The sequence below is a fragment of the Sciurus vulgaris genome (assembly GCF_902686455.1).
Source record: "Sciurus vulgaris genome assembly, chromosome: 13".
NCBI lineage: Eukaryota > Metazoa > Chordata > Mammalia > Rodentia > Sciuridae > Sciurus > Sciurus vulgaris.
Window position 1 is genome coordinate 88,508,126 of NC_136474.1, and position 14,612 is coordinate 88,522,737.

A 14,612-nucleotide genomic window follows, 5' to 3' on the forward strand; every position below is an offset into this window, starting at 1 on the left:
CAGAATATAGATGTGTTGTTGTTGTTGTTGTAAGTGTGTGTGTGTGAGAGAGTACTCAAATATAAACAAAAACATGGTTGCTTAAGATAGAAATGTTATTTAATTTGGAATCTTGGTAATTGTTAATAAATTATTGTAAATTACTCAAAGTTTTCAGAGAGGATAATAGAGAAGGAAAGGATAAGTTCATTGCTGTGTACTTGGATAGATAACTTCTCATTATTCTAGGTAAGAATCCATTTTGTTTATTTATGAATTGTTATTAATTATAGATAATTCTCTGTATCCAATATGGAAAAGACCACATGGCATCATTTTTTCCTTTTTTGTTAATATCGTATATATCTGCAATATTCTTTTGGTATTTAATGTACATTAAAATGGCTCAAGTAAACAGAGAAAACCCAAAAGGAACAGCTGAAGAATGACTAGCTCCTTGTGTCAGTGTTCATTGTTAGTATAAATGCAGTGTGAGTCATCATGCGTTTTACTGGGATTTGAAATCTTACAGGAGTCATCAAGACTGCCCTTCCAAACATGGATAGAGAGGCTAAAGACCAGTATTTGCTTGTCATTCAGGCAAAGGATATGGTTGGTCAAAATGGCGGACTGTCAGGAACTACATCAGTCACCGTGACCCTGACTGATGTCAACGATAATCCACCTCGCTTTCCTCGAAGTAAGCCATTCTGTTTGCTAACTAACTTTCTTTGCTAGTAGCTCTCCCTCTTTCTCTCTCTATTGCATCCTCCCCATATTTTATTTTACCAGAAACACAATTTTAATACAGTCATGTGGAATTATAAGGTTCAGAAGACAAATGGCCATCATGTCTTTGTATCAATGCGATCAAAAATACAATTTTTCTTTCACTCATATTTGAAATACTAGACAAATGTGTTTATGTTTTAATCTTTTTTCTAATGCTATTCTTTTACGTATTTTGTAAATTATGGAATTGTTCCAATTAGTAATGTACTTTATCAATTCTACACATTGAAAATATCACTTTAGTTTTAAAGATCAAGAAAAGGTAATAAGCAATTTTATTTTTCATTTCTTAGTTTTACCAGCTAATGCAAACTGAATATTCCTTTGGCAGTTCTAACATATCTTTCTTGTGCAAACATTCAGTATTTCAAAAGAAATCAGTCCAAAGGAGCAGAACCACATGCCCTCAACTCAGCTTCTTTGACCAATGCAGCTTTTGACTTATCCAGGGGAAAGGGGAAAAAAAAAAAAAAATCCAAAATGCTCTTTAGGTAGAAGTGTGTGCTGGTGAAAGCCTTTCATCTCCACTCTTTTTAGCTGCCTGTTTTGTGGTTTTTTTTTTGCACTTGTGGGATTTCTTTAGAAAAATAAAGGAAACAAAAAAAGTGTTACAGGCCACAGTGTCTGTATAGTGTCTCTAAACTGCAGAGCTAAATTCTCAACCAACAGGGGAAGCATATAATATTAAGGAAAGAAGCTTTATGAACAACTATGAGAACCAGTTTTTTTTTTTCCTTCAAATAATGCTTCTTCACCTAATTCATGTTTAGTTTTCATATTTTAATGTTTATATTATTATGCACAAAACATTGCAATGCCTCCTGGTAATTTAAAAAGTGATCCTAAATTTATAATTTTTTTTAAATGAGCCTATCTTTAACTGTGGTCTTGACAGCTTATCATGGGGGAGAAGGAAGGCATTTTAGAAAATGAAAGTAATAACATAGTTATCTTGGGCTCACAATAAAATTAACTGCTTCTTTTTCTTTTAAACCTGAGATGAAAAGCGCTGATACTTGGACTTTCGTAACATCAGTTCTCATGCTTCGCCAAGAGCAAGCACACGTTCTCCAGCTTATTAGATGCTCTGCTACTTATTAAAGTCAGGAAAGCCCAGGATATGCCAGTGAGATTTTCATTTTTGCTGGGATCTTCTCTACAATTTAATTACTATTCTAACCTTGAAATTTCTGAATTTTACTAAGGACATTGCTAGATGTGTGAAAGAAGTCACTCAAAGATCACAAGCATATATTGCAGTCTCTTAAAAAAGAACAGTAACTATCATAATCTTTCAAAAACCCCAAACAAGTCTGAGCCAAAAATAGAATGTAGTCCCTTCATATGGACACCTCTTCCTTTCTAGAGTCCTCTCGAAGGGAATTTGTTCTCTTTTTGTGAGTACAAATGCACCACAGTTTAATAGCCCAAGGGGAAAGGAATAGGTGCAGGAGTCAGGAAAAGTCAATGCTGAGAGAAAAATGGTGAAGAAGCATCTTGTTCTGAGCAGTTTCCTTTCTTTCTCTGTCTCTGAATATTTTTGTGTTTTTTTTTTTTTGTTTGTTTTTAGTTGAAGGAGGTTTAGAAGGATTTATTACAAACACCAAGCAAAAGATTTTAAGTTAGTTCTTCTTTCTTTTTTCACTTCTTATCCCTGTATAAATAACACTGTGTTTCCTCTTGTACTGTTGATCCCCAAATCGGTAACACATAATATCCACAAAAATAATTCTTATCCTCAGTAAATTTATAAACTACAAGAAAATGATCACTGCCTTTTTAAAAAAAAATTAGTTGTCAATGGATCTTTATTTTATTTATTTATTTATTTGTTTGTTTGTTTGTTTATATGGCGTGCTGAAGATCAAACCCAGGGCTCACACATGCCAGGCAAGTGCTCTACCACCAGCCACAACCCCCACCCTGATCACTGCCTTTCACACACTTCCTTCTCCAGTTTTCTGAAAAAGAATTTTTTTCAGTAAAAGATACTAAATAAATTCCAACCTTAAATTGGTAGAAATAATTAGGCTTGTATTTGCCATTAGAAGCCAATGTTCCTCGGTTTATTTCTTAATGTTTATATTTCTTGTGATAATTATTATAATCAATAACTTAAATTTAATATGAGAATTATATTTTAATTATCTAAAATTTACTTTTATTATTAAATGTGACATATTTTTTCTGCCTGGCTTAGACTGTGTCTGCTCTCACATGGTTGTCATTACTGACTCATGGTGAGTTTGAGAAATAAGTTTCTTGAGGTTGTATGGAAATTGTCATTTTTCTCATGTGATCTTAACATCATCTTTATTGCAAACAAAACCAAATTTAGGAAAGGTTATGCAAAAAGAACAAAATAGGTGTCATTATTATTTTGGTTAGCTTCCTGTAAGGTTTTGTTCATTTCGTGTTTTGAATTTCACAGGGTCTTACCAATACAATGTCCCAGAGTCATTGCCTGTAGCCTCAGTCGTGGCCAGAATCAAAGCTGCCGATGCAGACATAGGCGCTAATGCGGAAATGGAATACAAAATTGTGGACGGTGATGGACTGGGGATCTTCAAGATATCTGTTGACAAAGATACACAGGAAGGAATCATTACAATTCAAAAGGTGATGGGTTCTTTACTTTTATTTTCTATGAGGGAAATGTCACAGACTACTGAGAAGTCATGCCTGCCTTGGTGGAAGGATGCAGTAGACAAGCTATATGGCCACGTGGAAGCAAAGCCATTTTTATTCATTCTAAGAAAAGTTATGCCTGTACTTTCAGGTCTCAGAACCTTCTGAAAGATTGAATGTCACTTGTAATAGTGCCTGTCAATTCTGTTTTCTGGGTAAACTCATAGTCCTTTCTATAGCACTGTGACAATTAGGCACACTGACAAATGTGCTGTTTCTATCTTTGACTCTTCCACTAAAAAAGTTCAACCTTATCATAAAGTCTTTTATGTAAACTAGATAAATGCTATTATTTTCTGTACATAGGAAAATAATATAGAAAAATATTGGAAGTAGACATGAAAGTAATAAAGACTTGCTATAGAATCAATTATTCCTTTTTTAAAATTACAGCAATTATTTCTTTTAAAAAATTTGTGATAATTGCTGTTAGCAATTATTCCTTTTTAAAAGTTACAGTAATCTTATTTATCTATTCACTTATTTATTTGGTATAGGGACTAAACCCAGGGCTTTTAACCAGTGTGTCACAGTTCCAGCCCTTTATTACATATTTTTATTTTGAAACAGGTTCTCACTAAGTTGCCTAGGGCCTCCCTAAGTTGCCTAGGCTGGCTTTGAACTTGCAATCCTCCTGCCTCAGCATCCCCAACCCCATGGATTATGGGTGTGCATACTGGGCTTGGCAAATTATAATTTTAAAATTACATGACTTGAAGAATTCATATCAGAAGACCCTGGAAATGTCTGGAACCTACCATAATCCTTTAAATAAAGATACAAGGGAGACAAAAACATGAATTCTTTAGTTTCTCTTCAATACATGTGCACAATCTTTGACAAACATTCAATTAAGAAAAATAAGCCAAAAGATATTATGTGAAAACACAGTCTTATTATATCTAATATTGGAAAAATTTTTTAAATGAAAAATCCAGACCTCTCCCTAAACTGGAATGTTTTGCCAGCCTGAAAATCCAGGTGCATAACTCTGTAATTAACACTCCTCAATAACTAGCATGTCTGTAAAGAAAGTTAAACTTTAGTTGTTGTAGTAAGACATATGTTTGATTTCAGGCCAGTGGGCAAAATATTTCTGCAATTATTTCCAGTGGACAGCTGCTGTTTTAGCTCAGCTGGTAACAATCTTTGTACAAGTTTTAATAGGTAGGACAGGCCAACTGTTGGTAAAAAACGTTTTGTTTTGTTGTCTAAAATAAAAGGAATACAATAAGGTATATTGCTGCTCAAAGATTTCAAAGATTCATGTGAAATCAATCTGTTCATGTTCAAGAATTTTTAATACATATTGAAATTATTTTTTATTGGATGCACAAATATATTTTATATATTATGATGAAGATGTTGTGAATCATTGAAAAGTATAGATATAGTATGAGATACATCATCAGTAATAGAAAAATGAAAAGGAATTCTCATTTCTTAGTGTAATGTCCAGTTTTGGAAAAATGCTAAAAAGTAAACCATAAAAATGTAGATAAAACTCAATTAAATTTTTAAGCTTAAAATCCATGAAAAATTATAAGATGGAAATAGATTCTAACTTATAATAACATCAGATAACACAAGTAATTATTGTTATAAGTGGTGATTAATATCTGCCGGAGTTTTGGAATTATTTAAATACCTTAGCACATTTAATTTTCTCTTTGATCTCATGGAGGTATCAGGAGTAGAGTAAAAATATGGACTTGTAAAATATCTGACATATGATCAATTGTTACATGACTTATGATATTGCCATATTAAGGAAATTTTGGTGAATTTTGTACATCACCAAATTGATGTGATATTTTTAGCATATTAAGTCAAATGAGAAATGTTTATATAGATCATATAAAAAGAGAAGATGCAAAATTTTACAAACCTATTTCAATTTTTTGAAAATTTCATTCATTCAGAATAAAGAATTGTTCCCAGCAGCTTGGGAGGCTGAGGCAGGAGGACTGGGAGTTCAAAGCAAAAGCAAAGCACTAAGCAATTCAATGAGACCCTGTCTCAAAATAAAATACAAAATGGAGCTAGAGATATGGCTCAGTGGTCAAGTGTGCCTGAGTTCAATCCCTGATACCCCCCAAAATAAATGAAATAAAGGATTGCAAGATCAATGTTAAAAATGTTAATATTATGATTTCTGAATCTTAGCTTTATTATTTTTCAATAATGTATAGTACGCATCAGCTCTTTTTATGATGAAAATTTATTAAGTATATGAAATGTTCCAAATGACTAAACCTAAATATATACCATTAAGCTCTTTACCCACTTTGACTATTGTTGAGTGTAGAACTTTTGTCCAAATTCAGGGATGAGGGGTAGTGATGTTGAGCAGGGTCTCCACCCTGGTGTACTCTGGGAGTTTCTCTTGAGTATTGAAAAAGACATCTTCCTCTGTCTCAAAAATACTCCACATTCTATAAACATTTAGGTTAATAAGATTCTTATACTTGATACTAGAACTCCCCTATTCATATGCACCAAATGATGCTTTATACCTAATACCAAAGAATTAATTATTAAAGACATTCATTGGCATTACTTGTTTTAATAATTTATTTTTGTGAATACAATACCAAAATTCTTGACAATTAAAAATAACTTTTATTTTCTCCAGTGTTTTCTAACATATGAATTACATCTAATTGTTCTTTGTTTGCTTATATAGTGTCATGATTATTTCGGAATAATTAAGTACACCAGTGTATAGAATCTTAAGCAGCAGTGAATGCCTAGCTTGTGTGAGACCCTCAGACTGGTCCCCAGTGCACTAAAAAGGAAGGAAGGAAGGAAAGAAGGAAGGAAAGAAGGAAGGAAAGAAGGAAGGAAGGAAGGAAAGAAGGAAGGAAGGAAGGAAGGAAGGAAGGAAGGGAGGGAGGGAGGGAGGGAGGAAGGGTTAGGATGAAAATTTTCATAGTTTTACTATTGTACCATATTTAGCCAATAGAAATTGTTAATTTTTAATAAAACAAGAGCAATAATTTAGACTAAGAAATTAGCAATGGTTAGTTTTTTTCAAATTTGGTTCCTCAAATTTGCTTTAACTTTGCTCCAGTGGAAGATTGATCTAGTTTCTAAGCTTTATCTTAAGATGAGAGATACATTTAGTATATTGGGGAAGAACTTTTAGATTCTGAAAGTAAAACTGTCTGCAACCACAAGTAGAGTGAGCCTGAGAAGGCCATCCTGTCAGGCTGGATGATCACCAGCTCCTCAGTGTAGGGTGTGGCACATTGAGCCAGATTTCTGAATCTTTTTTGTTAGAAATGGGGGACATGGTTACGGCCAGCACAACAGAGACCCACATGGTCTCTGTTGAAATTGGAGATTATCTCTGCATGGGAATGAAGGGGAACAGAATCTCAGGGTGATTTTTTTTGTCTTGCATGCTAAAAGTCTTCAGTCTTAGCAAATGTTACTTCACACATCCCTGTCCCCCTCACTGTTTCAGGTGTCTCTGAATAAATAATAGTACTAGGGCTAGTACTTAGCATGCATTGGCCTGAATTTTGTTTCCAAAGCTCACTCTACTCTGAAACTCATTTGTAAAAATTATAATTTTTTTATTTTCTGCTAATGCCAATATCTTCTAATGTCTAAGCAATCCAATTCAGAACTCTCACCTATACTGATATAAACATAAATAAGTACTTCCTATAAGAGGGGTTTAAAATAGTGGAATCAAAAATATTTCTGCTCTGCTTAGTCGATTTTCACTTGGAAGACTCATTCATGCTAAGTTTATGTACTCTGCCTAGCACTGCACTCAGCCCGCAGAAATTCAGGGTTTATCCTCTTTTTAAAACTTAAGTGAGGTCCAAATTCCTACTCCTTACCTGGACTTCACAGATCCACTTGACACCTAGAAAAATTCAGAGTGCTATTTGCAGATACATATTCCATTATTCTCCCACTGCATTCAAAGACTATAGAGTGGTGAACACTAAATTATTTAGATTCCTGGAAGTAATAGTGATATTTTTCTATCTCTTTAGACATTTGTTTTTCCCATACCTGGGTGCTCCTTCCATGATGGGAATTGCTCTAATAATGTAATGTTAAAATCCCAGTTCCACAGAAACCCTGATTTATTTTTCACAGACTTAGCTGTGACCACAAAGATTTGGATTGATGTCCTGGGCTTTGTAGACACATCCACGAGAGCGTGTGCCCCACAGCCCCACATGCCAGTCAACGGGTCTGTCCCACAGAGGCTCTCAGGATATGGAGACGTCCTGGAAATGGAGTTGACAAGGGGTTGCATGGCAGGGTTCCTCAGGTGACAGGGGAAGGAGCCCTTGCTCACTGGGGTCATCACCTGTGCAGATTCACCACATGAGTTAGCATGGTGTGTGCAGGGAACCAGACCCCGGGCAGTGTAACTGGAGAAATATGGGAAAGGAAATGTGGACTCCAGATGAGGCTGTGCTAACTCCCAGCTCTTCATGCCTCTGTCTCAAGGCTGCTGCTAGCCAAGAGGGAGGAGCAGGCACCATGCTCTGCAAGACTGCTGCTAATAAAGATGGTAGGGAACTTTAGCAGCATCAATAAAATACATGATGAGTGGAAGATTAGTGCATTTGCTAATTGCTTTTCCACCTTTACTCTTAGAACTGCTTGTGACAATCCCAATTCATTTCAAACACTTCATTTCAAGGGCCTAGCATACAGTAAGCACCAATGTTTATTTAAAATGGCACTTTCCTGGTTTCAGGCAAATAGTATACTCCTCCTTTCTCCTTCTGCCTCTTTCTCCCTTACATTTCTTTCACACTGAAGGCCTGCCGTCATTTTTTTTTTTTTTTCCTGTTTTTGCCCCTTCCTGATCCATAACAGCAGCTAGCTGTATGTTCTCTTTCCCTTTGGCATGATACTAAGCTTGGTTATCATTGCTCCACTCCTAAAAAACTTCCACAGATCCTTAGCTGACAACCTGCTTCCAGTTTTTCAAGTCTTAAAGTCCCTCATTTTGGAAAAAATTTAAAAAGCTGTTCAAAACTGAAGATTATTGATTTTTATGATTTCAATTAGTTGTAAAAGAATCTACCTTATATTGTGGAAATAAAAGTGGTGCAACCAATTGAAAAGCAGGAAATAACTTATTTTAGAAAAATGAGATCATATTTTAAAGATTCTAAGATAATTTATTAAAACTTGTTTAATGATAGTTTTCACTAATAACAGCTCTAGGAGAAAGTTAAAATCAATTTCTCCAGTATACTCACTTTATGACACAAGCTGAAAACCACCAGGAGTTGTGTAAGGAACACCCATCCCCCGTGTCACAGCCCTGAACCCTGGACCTTAAAGCAAGATAATCTGCATTTCTAACTACGGTGAGCGTTCCCCACCAACCCAATGCATGGAGCCAAAGGTGTCTCTGCTCTCTGCTTATAATTTTGTAATTAAAGTCTCTTTGGAGTGATCATTTTAGAATTAAAGAATTCTGCCCTTAAGATCTTCTGTCTGAAGTAGCAACTCTTTGTGGTTCTAACACTTGAGGATTTTGATTTTCAATTCTTTTCATCGTGATTTTGATAAACTGTGGATCTACCATACACCCTAGATAAAACATTTCAGAGGCCCTCACAACCACTGGAGTGCACAGCACAGGGCAGGAGTCACCCAAGTCTAGCACTTTGCCTGTACCACGAAGGAGTGGAATCATCTGAAATCTGGAATGGAATTTTGAATCGAAGTTACAAGAGCATCTTGATTACAACTAAGAAACTCTGAGATCAGACAAATAAGGTCACTTTCCTTCATTCCAAGAATACGTTCAAATTGTTGCTGAGATAAGGAGTAGGATGGGGTGGGCAGTCCACTGCCATGAACCATTTGCATGTAGGCCTTCCAGTCCCTCCAGGATGTAGGAAGGCATCTATCACTAGGCTGAGAGGTCGTTGACGAGATTTTTGTAAAATACTGATTTGTTTATTCTGATGATTCTGGCAGTGTAAACATTACTTCTGATTTGAATTAGAAAGTTCCGATGTCCATTTGCGTAGAGTAGTTCCTAATGGGATTGGATTTTTCCTGTGGCACATGTTTGATAACCATCTGAACTTATTTTTCTCCACGGTGTAACAAAAATAGGTAGTCCAAATATTTTTCATAAACAATATGTCATCATGGATATAATGAAATTTATTCTAGTTTGAGCAAATTATTATTATATTTTGAAACATTTACATATACTATCTTTAAAATAGGATGAACTCAGGAGTAGGAAAGAACAACAGAAAAGCAATCTTTTTTTTTTTAAGTAGATGATGGTGAAAGGTTACCTTAAAATATGCTGTAATTTCTCCAGTGTTTTCCAGATAAACTTTACTATGATCGAATATGCAGAAATTACAAAACCAAAGATATGTATGCCTATTCCTATAAATAAGTTTTTTGTGATCTAATCACCACTCTATTCATTAAGAATAAACATGATTATGTTGTGTAAATGTGAAAAACTATAGCAAAATAGAGTATTAAACAGTTAAAGAAATGTGTATGCTATAACTTGGCAATTTACAAATACATCTGTGATAAAATTTATGACCAGTAACTTAGGGATTCAAAATTCACAAAGTATAAACATAAATATTATCCCTCCTGAGTGAAAACTATGTGTTCCGTTCCACCTAGAATTCTTTGTTCCACCTAGAATTCTTTGTTTTTATGTTTCTGTGTCATAATTTACAACTTAGGAACTTTAGTCTTTTATTTTTTTTCCTTTGAGATGTAGCAATTCTTCCTTTAATATACTTCAGTTTTCAATATAAAACCTCAGTTGGCACTAAATATGGAATTTTTCTCCTACAAAATGTATTACTATAGAGCTATCGCACAGTAAAAAATGAGCATTTTCAAAAGGCATTTCCTATGAAGGATAACCACCAACCAGTCGCTGGCACATGATAACCTACTTTGTGCCTTGCATGGTCACACTGTCGAGACAATATGCTTCTGTTTCCTTAAGACAATTCTTTGCTATCTTCATAATGTCCTCATATCCATACCCTGAAGAGGACTGAATGGAGTCAGTATAAGGGAGCACTCTAATTGTAAAGTATTGATGATGCCTTTCCATCCCACCATCGTGGGTGAGAAAAGTCATGAATTGCACTGTCCTTTCTCCCTCAGCTCAGCTGCAGGGATCTCTGATACCTGGAGTTTACTCTCTCCTATTGAAATTTGTCTTTTGCCTGCTTCTCGCAATAATGAGGGGTTGATGTCCAAAGTCAGATGTATATTTCACTATTTTCAAAAATGTTTCTGATGTGCGGTGGAGGAAAATCAAACCAGTGACATTTCCAGTTTACTTTTCTTCCTCTCATTAAATTTTTCCTTCAAAGCTTTTATTCAATTAAATCAGTTGCTGAAGATGCATATTTTGCAAAATGGATCAAAATATTACTCCCTTTTGACAGTTAAAAAAGCATAAATTGTGGATTATTTAAACACTGAAACATAAGATTAGTACACTTATTTTAATTTGATTGACTGCTGAATTTCACACTCTTTTCCAGTTTATGCAGGTCCCTATTGGTGTGTACATGTAGGTACACCCACACACTAACTTCATCAGTATGCAAGTATGCTCATGTGCATAGGCTTATTATCTGTTTATTACAATATAACCTTAACTGTGCTCCAATATTCAAGTTCAGAGATACAGTTTTATAAAAAACAAGAATGAAAATACTTTGAAGCAAGTTGATATTAATCTAAATTTCAACACTTGATAGACATGATCAAAAGAGACTGAGACTTTGTTCACTTAGAAGTATTTTCTACTTTCTTCAATTTTGACAGTTATCATAGCAATGTTCTCAGAATATGTGTGTGTCAAATACATTTCCAGTGAGCCCATCATGAATGTATTTGACTTAATGTGAGCTACAGACAATATAAAATTTTTCTTATTTCCATCTTTTGCCATGGCATATTGATTCCTAGATCAGTTTCAATGGGTAGAATCCCAAGAAAGAGGTATTTAAGAAATAGATTTGAAAAGATTTAGTGCTCACATAAGGACGATCATAGGGAGAATTTAATGACAAAACTAATGTTTCAAGTTTAAGTAACTAGGCAAATGATTATTTTCCTTTAAACATGAAGATGATCAGTATGGTTTTCAACATGTTACCTTTGATGTACCTGCAGTATTTAGGTGAATATGTCCTAGGAGGTCATGAATAAATGCATGAAGCTCAAGGATGAATCCAAAGTGCAGCATATGGCTAGGAGTCACCTGCAGACACAAGGCATCAAAACCACAGGGACAATGGAGAATATCAGTGGCATATATGCATACAATAAGGAAAAGAAGACTGTAGAGATTTCTTGGTCGAAGTTAAAAATTTTAAATTGCAAAGCAGAGAAAAACTCAGAGAAAGCAAATTGTTTCAGTCTTCCCTGATTAAGGTGTTTTTTAAAAGGAGCTAAATATAACTGATCAACAAAGCTAAAAAATAATAATAATATTCAGATGGTAAAGACAAGACACAACTTTGAAGGCAAACATCAGAAGAATCCATTGGCTAGAGCTGTTGGTGAGTTCAAAATCACATGCAGATCTGATCTGTCCTCTACTATTTAACTGGGTTGTTTCAAAAATATTTAGTGTGTATGTTATCATCCATCATTCATGCCAAATACTGAAGTCGTGGATACTCAACCTCTTCCTCTTCATGGTTGTGTCAACTATTGCTCCTTAGTGCATTACCCTAAAAACTAGGGCATTAAAGCAACAACCTTTCTTTAGCTCATGATTTTGTGAGTGAACAATTTGACCTGGCTCAGTAGGGCCATTTTCTGCTGGCCTTGGGTGGGCTCCCCAGCTAATGGTCAGCTTATTAGCTCTGCCTCTGTGCAGGGGTCAGTCTATCTGACAGAGCATCAAGGCGGGGCTGGACATGTGGCCTTCGTCAGACAGTGGCTGACCTGGGCTTGTTCCAGAAATGGCAAGAACAGAAGCTGGATGGTGTCTTGAAGCTGATATTCAGAATGGAGGTATCATCATTTCTGCCACATTATGTCATTCAAAGCTACGGCCCCGATTCAAGAAGAAAGAGGACTTGATGAATAAAGAGAAGCTACTGATTATTGTGGACACGGAAAAGGAGAAAGATATTTTGTTTTTTGTTTTCCTTTTCCAAATTGGCACCTATTAGTCGTAGAGAATCATGGGTTTCATGGTGGCATATTCATGAATGCTTATGCCATACTTGATCAAGTTAATTCCCCACTAGCTCCCCTTGTTCTCTCTGTCCTCCTCTTTTGATGCCCTTCCTCTTCACTAATGGTCCCCTTTCAGAAGAATATGCTCCAGAGAGACTAAATGACCTTCTGGTTAGAGTTACCTGGATGGCGAAGGCAAGACTGCATTTCAGGTCTGTAAATTTCCACCATTGTCCTCCCTCCTCTGTCAGCCTAACTCAAAGGGTAATTGTTGAGATCAAGATCAATAAATATCTGCCACTGTTTGATGAAAGTTCCCAGGAAACCATATGTTAAGCTGTCTTTGGGTCATAATCTGAATTCAGCTTCCCTGACAGTATGTGAGGCCCTTGTATGGAAGTCACTGAGCACAGTCAGTCAGGCATGCTGGGAAGTTCAGATCTCAGCTGAGTAAGGAAATGCCAATCCAGTTTTAGATTTGTAGTGGACATATGCTGATTTGCAGGCTTGCTTTCTACTTTGTGCTTATAACATCAAAATAGACTACTCAAATTCACTTTAGGAGGTATGGTAGATACCATACTCCCCCCACCAAAGACACACAGGGAACCTGTGATTGTTTTGTTTTATGTGGCAAAGGGAAATTTGCGGATGTAATTAAGTTCAGGAGCACAAGGTATGAAGATTATCCTAGATCATCTGAATTGCCTCAGTACAATCACAAAGCTCCTCATAAGAGGGATGCAGGGTGGAGCTGAGTTAGAAGAAGGAGACATGCTACCAGATCCAGAGGCTGAAGTGCTGGACGTTGAAGATGCAGGAAGGGGCCATGAGTCAAGAATACTCGCTGCCTCTAGAAATGGAAGGATTCGCCCCTGCTCTAGAGGAAAGCAGCCTGTCAATGCTTTCACCTTCAGTCTCCACCCTGCACAACTTTAAAATAACATGTTTATGATTTTAAGCCACTAGGTTTGTGGCAGTTTGTCACCATAGCCATAGGAAATGAATACAGAAGACAAACCGGAACACTTGCGTTGGGGTGGAAGCTTATCTAGGCAACAGAACATAAAAGAGAAGGAAAGACATTCATTGCACTAAACAGAGAAAAGAATCTGGGTACTGAGCCAGGCATTCTGTACTCACTTTAAAATAGTTTATAATGACAGTGGACACCTTGGTGACAACAGCTCTCCACTTCCCTCTTGGGCTCACATGAGCTGGCTTGTTTCTACCCTGGTTCACAGCGCTGTTCCCACCTTGTTCCTCAGTCATCCTCCTGCATGCTCTTCTGCTCTGTCAGACCACAGATGAGCTGCTTCAAACTCCCCATTCCTTCTGGTTACTCTTACTGATCTGAGGGAACATACTGGCTGAAACCTCACTGCCCAGGTCTCTTCCTGTGTGCCTGTGAGTAGGAAATTTAAGCTCTCCTTGACTGTGTTGCCAGATCTATGCAAAAGATCTGTACAAATCCATATAAACATTTGTGATTTTATAACTTGTACATCAATGAGTGGTGAGTAGTTCAAGGGCTAATAATGTAAAGACCCCCACAAAATAGTCTTCAAATGGTAAGAACTATAGAAATATATGTTGTTAATGAAAAATACATTTAGCAGTTTGGAAGCAACCTCTTTGTAAAGAAGTTCATATAAAAATATGAAACATGCTTTGCATTCAGTTGTATTCATGGATTTAGAAAAAAATTTATTGTCAAATGGTGATATCATGTTTTGATAGCAACCTGAATGCTTTTAAAACTATTTGGGACTCATAATATCTAGGTTAAAATGTTAATTTGCATACTCATGGAATATTTGTGATAGGTACTAGCTCTAGGTGATGAAAATAATAATTGCTAGTATTTACATATTTGTTTTATTTGTAATACCCTGAGATAATTTAATGATTTAGATTTAAAAAAAAAAAACCTCTGCAATTGTTCAGAATGCTTTGTC

The 14,612-nt window shown here is 35.8% G+C and overlaps 1 protein-coding gene across 2 annotated transcripts in view; it reads left to right on the forward strand.

Moving 5' to 3' along the window:
* CDH7 (cadherin 7) overlaps window positions 1-14,612 on the forward strand; it is a 116,472-nt gene that overhangs the window by 58,856 nt on the left and 43,004 nt on the right. For both annotated transcript variants that reach the window (XM_079109520.1, XM_079109521.1), the window contains exons 5-6: window positions 512-679; window positions 3,203-3,390. In XM_079109520.1, coding sequence (XP_078965646.1) covers window positions 512-679; window positions 3,203-3,390 — 356 coding nt within the window. The remainder of the gene's footprint in view (window positions 1-511; window positions 680-3,202; window positions 3,391-14,612) is intronic.